The sequence below is a fragment of the Triticum urartu genome, chromosome 3A (assembly GCF_056163025.1).
Source record: "Triticum urartu cultivar PI428250 chromosome 3A, HENAU_Tu73, whole genome shotgun sequence".
In the NCBI taxonomy this organism is placed as follows: Eukaryota; Viridiplantae; Streptophyta; class Magnoliopsida; order Poales; family Poaceae; genus Triticum; species Triticum urartu.
Genome location: NC_141875.1, coordinates 523,502,309 through 523,510,294, shown reverse-complemented (window position 1 = coordinate 523,510,294; position 7,986 = coordinate 523,502,309). Strand labels below are relative to the sequence as shown.

The following is a 7,986-nucleotide window of genomic DNA, read 5'->3' as shown; positions in this document are numbered from 1 at the left end:
GGTAGTGGCGAGGTTATAATCATGTCAATGCCTTATGTTGGCCTACAGGTTCGCGTAGGTACTCTTATGCCATGCCTCTAAGGCTGATCATGAATGGTAAGTTGTGGTACACGAACTGAGGGCAATGCATACGTCAACGGCGAACTAAAACAACATATTACAGCACTGTGTATGTGCGGCTGTATATACTAGTGAATAGTGATGAATGCACGGGCCGGAACTCGTCATTTCTTGCTGGAACGAATTGACACTGGCATCTTTTGCGCACATGCTCGGATGATTCCCTTTCGTGCAAATAACAAGGTTACCTCCCATCTGCAACGATAGACAATACCAGCGCTATACAACCAAAACGATGGATAGAATATTCTCGTTAGCGTACACAAGAAGAACGAACCCAACCCCTGGGCGGGCCGGTTCCCTCCCATGGGCCCGAATCGGCAAGCTGCCTCTCGATGCACTTGGGTCTTCGAATTCCTTCCACCCATTTTTATTCCATGCCCGATCTCTTTCTTTCTTTTTTGCATAAAGGCGGCAATGCAAACCGAGCAACTGGAAGGAATCCCCGCACCGCGATAATCACGAAGCGCGACGCAAGCGCCACAACTCAACTCCCCCACTGACTGCCTCTGTCTCCTCCCCAAACCCCGCGCCGCCCAAGCGCCTCCTCGCCGCCGCCGCCGCCGCCGCCGGACCCAGCTAGGGTTCCGGCGAGCTCGCGGCCTCGCCGCCCGCCGCCCCTCCTCCCTCGAGGGCTCCGCTCTCCGGTGAGGGCGCCCGCCCCTGCGCCCCCTTGCTGGGTGCGTGTGATCTACGCTCTCCCGTGTTTCAGTTTACGGCTGGTCTGTTTGGGTATTGGTTCCGTCTGTGCGGGGGGGATTCCTTCGCTTTGCGCGTGATTCGGGGTCGCGATTTTGTGCTGCTACGAGCTTATTAGTGCTGGTCTGGGATTTTATTTTTATTTTATTCGGGCGAATACCGAATATGTGCTGTCTTGCTTTTTAGCTGGCCGGACCAGGGAATGCTGCTTTGCACATATTCTTCGCTCCAGGGAGGCTCGCATTGTTTAAATTGAGACGATTTCCCGATGGCTTGTAGTTGTGGACGAGCGGTTGCGAGCGGCACTCAATAATCGTGAGAGCGATGTGTTTGTTTATTGGGTGGACCTTGAATGGTTAGCCTTGTTGATGTGGGGAAACTCTAGGCGCTTGCCGTGACACGACACAGCAAGGAGCGTTGGATTGTTGGCTGGTGGTCCTGCACCCAGTTTCCACTCTGGCCACATATGCTGCTTATCTTGGTTAGCTGTTGTGCCAGTGGGCGGCTTATTGTCTGAGTTGAGTTTCATACTCTGCTCTCCGACTAGCGCACAATCTGTTCGTCGAATCATATATGAAGCAGTAACTGAGTCAACGTGCCACTTAGTGACAGTGTGTCCTCTCTCCTCTGTGTTTTACTGCTTGCTATTCTCTACGATTTGCTATTGTTATTGAATCCGGTCTAACCGGCTATTATCTCTTTTATAGATTTGATAGCAGCTATGCAAAAGGATACAGGCTCTGGTGATGTTTCTCCTTCTCATGCAGGACGTGTGAGACATCGGAGGCGCCCTAATGAGGTTAGCTGTGTCCTCGTGATATTTTTCTTTTCGAATTTTGTTCCATGCGTGTCTGGCTTATTTCATGTTTTACCAGTTTGGAAAGCTCTTTATTTCAAAGTATGCTGTTGCATTCACACTATGTGTAGGCCTGTTTTTCAGCAAAGTTGTTAACTTTTTCTTGCAAATTTTTGTTTACTAATGTGATGGCTATGCTACAAACATCTTAGAGCTACACTAAAAGGAAAACACCACCTCAACTTCCTTAAAAGGTGCCTGTACTGTGCATAAAATGTGATGGCTATGCTACAAACATCTTAGAGCTACACTGAAGGGAAAACACCACCTCAACTTCCTTAAAAGGTGCCTGTACTGTGCATAAAAGAAAATCTTGTGCCGCTATTGCTCAGTTGCTTTGTTTTACCAGTCATTCATTTATTTCGTTGATAATGGAGTATCTTTTTTTGGAGCTAATCTTATATTTTTCTTCAGACTGCCACCGATGGGAATAGAGCCAATGGGACGGTTTTGCTTGTGAGCGACCAGAACAAGTACAAGTCAATGCTTATCCGTACATATTCAACTTTGTGGATGATTGGAGGCTTTGTGTTCGTAGTTTATATGGGTCATCTTTATATCTGGGCCATGGTGGTTGTGATTCAAATATTTATGGCAACAGAGCTTTTTAACCTACTCAGAAGATCCAGCGAAGAGAAACAACTGCCAGGGTTCAGGCTCCTGAATTGGTATACTATTATTTTGAACCAGAAAATTGCTAATGACTTACCTGCCACCAATTTAATACATTTCGAAAGTACATATATTTTTGTGTGAACAAGTCCTATCACTTCTTGGCAGGCACTTCTTCTTCACCGCAATGTTGTTTACTTATGGGCGTTTTCTTAGCCGGGAGCTTGTTAACACAGTAACTTCAGATCACTTGCTGTATAAGCTCGTCAGCGGCCTAATAAAGTATCAGATGTTTATTTGCTATTTTCTTTATATTGCAGGTAAGGCTCAATACATTTTGCAATATGCAAATGATTTCCATTGATGACGATTTGTTTAAAAACTTCCATGTCATTTTAAGAATATTTTTGGCTTATAACATTATTCTAACATACTAAGGGCATCTCCAACGCTGTCGCTCAAAACACCCGCATACGTTAGGACCGAGCTGTCCGGACATAGTTTGCCATCCAAAGCAGACCGGTATTTGTCCGCGGATGCGTCCTTGTCCGAATTCCCGCAAACCGGAAGCGAACCTGGGGAAGGTTTGCGGGAGTCCGGACATCCGCCCGGCCAATCAAAAGCCACCACGTACCCCTCTCTCCTCTCTGTCCGCGCAGGATGGCGGAAGGCCGCTGCTATTTGACTGAAGGAGAACAACGTAAAGCATGTTTGGTGGAAGCTGCTACTTGTATGAACAACGCGATTAGTGTTAGCTGCTTTGGCTAGCTAGGCTATTGGCCAGAAGCTGCTTTGGCTAGCTAGGCTATTTGGCGGAAGCTGCTAGTGAGCAACGTGATTAATTAGTGTTTGGCTGTTTGGCGGAAGCTGCTTTGGCTAGCATGTTTTGCCAGAAGCTGCTAGCTACGTGACTACTTGTATGCATCGGAATGCTAAGATATTTGGCAGAAAGCTGTTGCCCGCTGCCGCTGCTATCTTTTTTAAGTTAATAGAGGCGGACATTTGAGGTATAGGGTTGGATGGCTGACTTCCGTATTCACTCTGCGGACGCATCCGGAAGCGCCCGCGGATGTTTGCAGTGTCTGTTTTGAGGGATTGCGTTGGAGATGCTCTAATATGTGTAAAGAGCTTATCGAAAACAGAGTAATAGACTGTCCTACCCATGACATTTATAGCCTGCTTGGTACTGAATATTGGAGGAATGGAAGTTCTACATTATTTTACCTATTTTGGATGGTTGTTAGGGGTTTGCAAAGGTCAATAACTAAAGTTCTGTGTAAAACACAATTTTCTGGAAAAGCTGGTTTCTTTTAATTTTGTAATCTGCTTGGTTGCATGAGTTTCTCTTAGATATTCTTTTCTTGGAACCTGCTTGTCATATCTTGTTAGTTTCTAGTTTATATCTGGCATAAAACTAATATATAACTCCCATGATCCAGGATTTGTATGGTTTATTTTGACTCTGAAGAAGAAGACATACAATTATCAGTTCAAACAGTATGCCTGGACGCACATGATCCTTTTAACGGTTTTTGCCCAATCTTCTTTCACCGTGGCAAATATATTTGAAGGGATGTTCTGGTAAGCCATATATTTACCTTGTTAGCGTACTATTGTCTACAATTTTGACTTTCTGATTTCACTGAAATGTCTGGTTATTTCTACCTAGTTCTGACATTTAACATGTATTTATTTAGTCTAGTTCAAACATTGAAGCTTCCTCGCCTAAAAAGCACCCGAAGTTGTTAAAGTAACTTCAAGAGGCCTGATTTCCTGTACAGCTGTAAAAACTATTTTGCCATGAAATCCTGAACCTCTTTAAGGGCCTGTTCGGGTCAAAGGAAAGAAAAGCATAGGATTGGAGGGAATCGCTGGAAATGGAGAGGAATGCAGTTGCAAAACATAGGATAGAAAACTGCAGCACCTGCATGCACAGTTGGCGTCCGGGAGAGAGGAAAAGTGACCATAGGAAATCTGCCCATGTGGGTCCCGGCCAGTTTATTTTAAACGTTGAAAAGGATAGGCACTACCTTCAATTCCTGTGCGTGCAGGACCAAATCGTACATGGATCAACCCATGGTGTGGGCCCAGTTGCATGGTTTGCGGCAGCTTTTCTCTTCCATCCCTCGGGCCTACGAGAAAACAAGCGCTCTGGGCAGATTTTTCTTTTCCCGTGAAAACGCAGGTGTGTGAGACTTTCCATCGGATTGGAAAGGACGCGTTCCTTCGTATCGAACGGTGTTTCCTGCGGCAATTCCATAGGAACGAGTTTCCAGTGCTTTTCCTTCGGTTTTCCAACGTACCGAACAGGGCCTAACTTTATAGGAATTTCCCATACACTGGGTTGCCATATTGACCTATTTGAGATTTTGTTCTGGTAGAAGTAGTGTTTGTATCTCTCAACCTACCACTTTAAGAACATTCAGGTCCCAACCAGAAAGAAAATAAAATAAAAAAGGGAAAGAACTTAGGAGTGCTGGCGCAACAGGCAACAGCTATGATCATACGTGTACCATGTTGCTGTTTAATTTCTGTGCGTTGCTATTTCCATTTTGTACTATATCTATTATGGAGGGTAGATTTTTATTTTTCATGTTTAAGTTAAGCTACTTTATATAGCACACGCTGTTGAATAAGTCGTCCAATTTGGTTCTATGCATGCTAATTAAGCGAGTTACTTTGATATTTTAGCCTGTACATTTCACAAACTCCATACATCTTCAATTCTATGCTTGCACAGGTTTCTTCTCCCTGCTTCGCTCATTGTGATCAATGACATTGCTGCGTATTTATTTGGGTTTTTTCTCGGGAGAACACCATTGATCAAGTTATCACCAAAGAAAACATGGGAAGGTTTTATTGGTGCATCGGTGACAACCATCATCTCTGCTTTTCTGGTGAGACGAAAGCCTTGAATTATATACAAGATTACTCTTCCCATTCTTACCTTTCCCTTTTTTGGCAGTTGGCAAACGTAATGGGTCATTTTCAGTGGTTAACCTGCCCAAGAAAGGTAAGATGATTTTTCTTAAGAATGTGATTGTTGTGATAAATAGTTAGGCTGCTGAATTTGTTCTTAAATTTATCATGAAAATATTTTTCAGGACCTGTCGACAGGATGGCTTACCTGTGATCCCGGTTCTATGTTTAAGCCAGAGCATTACTTTTTGGGGGATTGGGTGCCACAATGGGTAAGAACATCCTTTCAATTTGTTAAGTTTGACACTGTCTTATTCTACTACAAGCTTATGTGCTTCCCGAGTCAGTTTACTCTGCTTTCATCCTACATGGCCATGATATGGGGTTGACATGCAAGTGGTTTTGGATGACATATCAACCAATCAGGAACTAACCAAAAAAACATGGTGGGTCTGCATGCTATCTTGAAATTTCCTTCCATTTCTCCATCCCTTCCTCCCTGCTGCCCTCCCTCACTACCCCACCTTGATCTGCTGCTCCCAAACACCGCCCGGATTGTCCCCATTGTGGCGGAATCTGACCTTGGCACTGCTCTCCTGGTTGCCTTCTCACTCACATGAACAGTAGGAAGGGCATGTTTGCTCTCAATGTGTGCTTGCTCGATGCATGGAATCAGCAATGACAGGTACTTGTGTGAGCCTTGATTTGCATGGCTTATGCAGACATGATTTTTCCTTGTAACCGAGTGAACTTTCCAGCTTTTCTCTTTTTGAAAAAAGGCGGGCTATACAAAAGTCCAAATTGGCCGTGAGCAAGTTTAGCGAGTTGTCAAGAAGAGTCATCTCTGGCAGCGGCCACAAACGAATGGCACTGGCTTATACTCAGACTTCTGTAGATATAGAGAGAGGGGTAACACTGTGTTTGACAAGAAAAAAATGTCTACCTCCCACTTCTAGTACCCTAATATCCTTCAAGACATGCTGTCTGTCCACCTCTGCACAGCAAGTCGTGACTTGTTGTGGATGCTGATGTATCTCGCAAGTGGCATCCACGGAGTTTGACATATGTGCGCTATGTATGCTAAAACCATGGGGATTTGGGTAAGGTTAAACCTGGTACTTGAATGTCCAGAGTTTATCCCCTTTCTGATCCTTGAAACCTTGAAAGGTCAAACAACCATAATCACGTCATGCGCGTGTGATCAAATTCTTGATTGAATGAACAAACTATTTTCTTCTTCCATATCCATCAAATTCCCCTGCTTGGTGTATTAATGCAACTTGATCATAATAACTGATGTATTTATTTTAGTCTATTGTTTTGTCATTGGGTTTGTATCATGTTTCCAGAGTTTCTGAATTTAACACTTTTCTCCTGGCAGTTTCCATGGAAAGAAGTTTTCCTTTTACCCGTGCAGTGGCATGCTTTAGCCCTTGGTTTGTTTGCATCGATAATAGCACCATTTGGAGGATTTTTCGCAAGTGGCTTCAAGAGGGCTTTTAAAATAAAGGTGCGTGCTGCCTCGTTATTTTTCTCTCTTTAGGAATACTGAAGTATGGAGATTATACACTGTTTCACTATGATTTATCTGCAAATTTTGTAGGATTTTGGCGACAGTATACCTGGACATGGTGGAATTACTGACCGAATGGATTGTCAAGTAAGTTGAAGGAATTTCGTTACGATTCAATATCTAGCCTGTGCAGTTTAGCTGAACAAATGTTGATTTTTCATGCATTTCGCAGATGGTCATGGCAGTCTTTGCATACATATATCACCAATCCTTTATCTCGCCCCACAATTTCTCTGTTGACACAATCTTGGATCAGGTCAGTATTGTATCTTGTTTTCATACCATGATCTTGTTATCCTGGGTGATTCTTATGCATTGCCGACTTTTCTCCATCCAGATTGTAAGAAACCTAACCTATGAGGAGCAGAAATCCTTATACCAGCAACTAGGAGAGATCTTCCGTGAAAGGCAGTTTATGCAAAGCTGAAGATTTATTTGCGCGTGAACCACACAACCACACAAGACAGCTGCGTATGGTTCATTATGTAGTTAGATCTATGTACAGCATCATAGCTCCTCTGTACCGTGATAGACTGATGTCCTTATCCAAACCATTGTACAGAACGGAGTGTGGATAGGGTTTAGGTTCTTGATCCGCTCTCCACTTATGTTGCTTCTTTTAATCATCTGCGCTAATTCTCTCCTTGTTCGTTATCATCCGTGTTCTTGTAAAAACAGAGCTGGAAAAGCTTATTCGTGTATATCACTTTTTTCGGTCTTGGCATCAAATATTTTGTAAGGTTTGCCAGTGGCCTTTTTTTTTGAGGAACCATGTCTTGTTCGTTAAACAGTCACAGACTCGAATTGAATGGCAAACGTTTCTTGTCACGTAATTTCTGCTCCTTGCGCAACTTTTTTTTGGAAAGCTTGTGCGGTTGTGCCAAGCATCTGTTGGTCTCGGATAATTCCTGCTCGCGCAGCATGATAGAGATTTTAGCGAGTACTCCTCCAAATGGACGGTGCGCTTTGACTTTTGTGGTCTTCATTGCACAACTTTGATTATGATTTTCACTAGTTGTATGTCCACTAAATTAGTATAAATATACATGAAATAACACTGTTTTGCAAGACAAGTAGTATGACATTACCAGTTATACATATTCAATGCATGCATTTTTATGTACTATCATTGTTCAGAAAACTGTGCAAAGTCAACCGTGCCTTAAATTTTGGGATAGTCTTCAATAACATGTCTTTTGTTCACTGG

The 7,986-nt window shown here is 43.4% G+C and overlaps 1 protein-coding gene across 2 annotated transcripts; it reads left to right on the top strand.

Annotated features, from left to right (window-relative positions):
* The first annotated feature begins 939 nt into the window (after positions 1 to 939).
* Positions 940 to 7,544, top strand: LOC125544793 (phosphatidate cytidylyltransferase 1-like). 2 transcript variants are annotated; one of them, XM_048708553.2, is made up of 12 exons: positions 940 to 1,430; positions 1,527 to 1,618; positions 2,090 to 2,343; positions 2,456 to 2,607; positions 3,727 to 3,868; positions 5,028 to 5,184; positions 5,253 to 5,300; positions 5,392 to 5,478; positions 6,588 to 6,716; positions 6,810 to 6,866; positions 6,952 to 7,035; positions 7,117 to 7,544. In XM_048708553.2, exons 2-12 carry the CDS (start codon positions 1,541 to 1,543, stop codon positions 7,204 to 7,206), a joined length of 1,278 nt encoding a protein of 425 aa, XP_048564510.1. In that variant the 5' UTR covers positions 940 to 1,430; positions 1,527 to 1,540; the 3' UTR covers positions 7,207 to 7,544. The 2 variants fall into 2 exon arrangements, with proteins under 2 accessions (XP_048564510.1, XP_048564511.1); XM_048708554.2 differs by lacking the exon at positions 940 to 1,430 and adding an exon at positions 1,828 to 1,960.
* Positions 7,545 to 7,986: the final 442 nt, after the last annotated feature.

Coding starts and splice junctions, on each gene's coding strand:
- LOC125544793 (XM_048708553.2), top strand. CDS start 1,541: ATGCAAAAGGATACAGGCTCTGGTGATGTTTCTCCTTCTCATGCAGGA. Junction 5,301..5,391: donor GGTTAACCTGCCCAAGAAAG/GTAAGATGATTT, acceptor AATATTTTTCAG/GACCTGTCGACAGGATGGCT. Junction 6,717..6,809: donor AGAGGGCTTTTAAAATAAAG/GTGCGTGCTGCC, acceptor CAAATTTTGTAG/GATTTTGGCGACAGTATACC.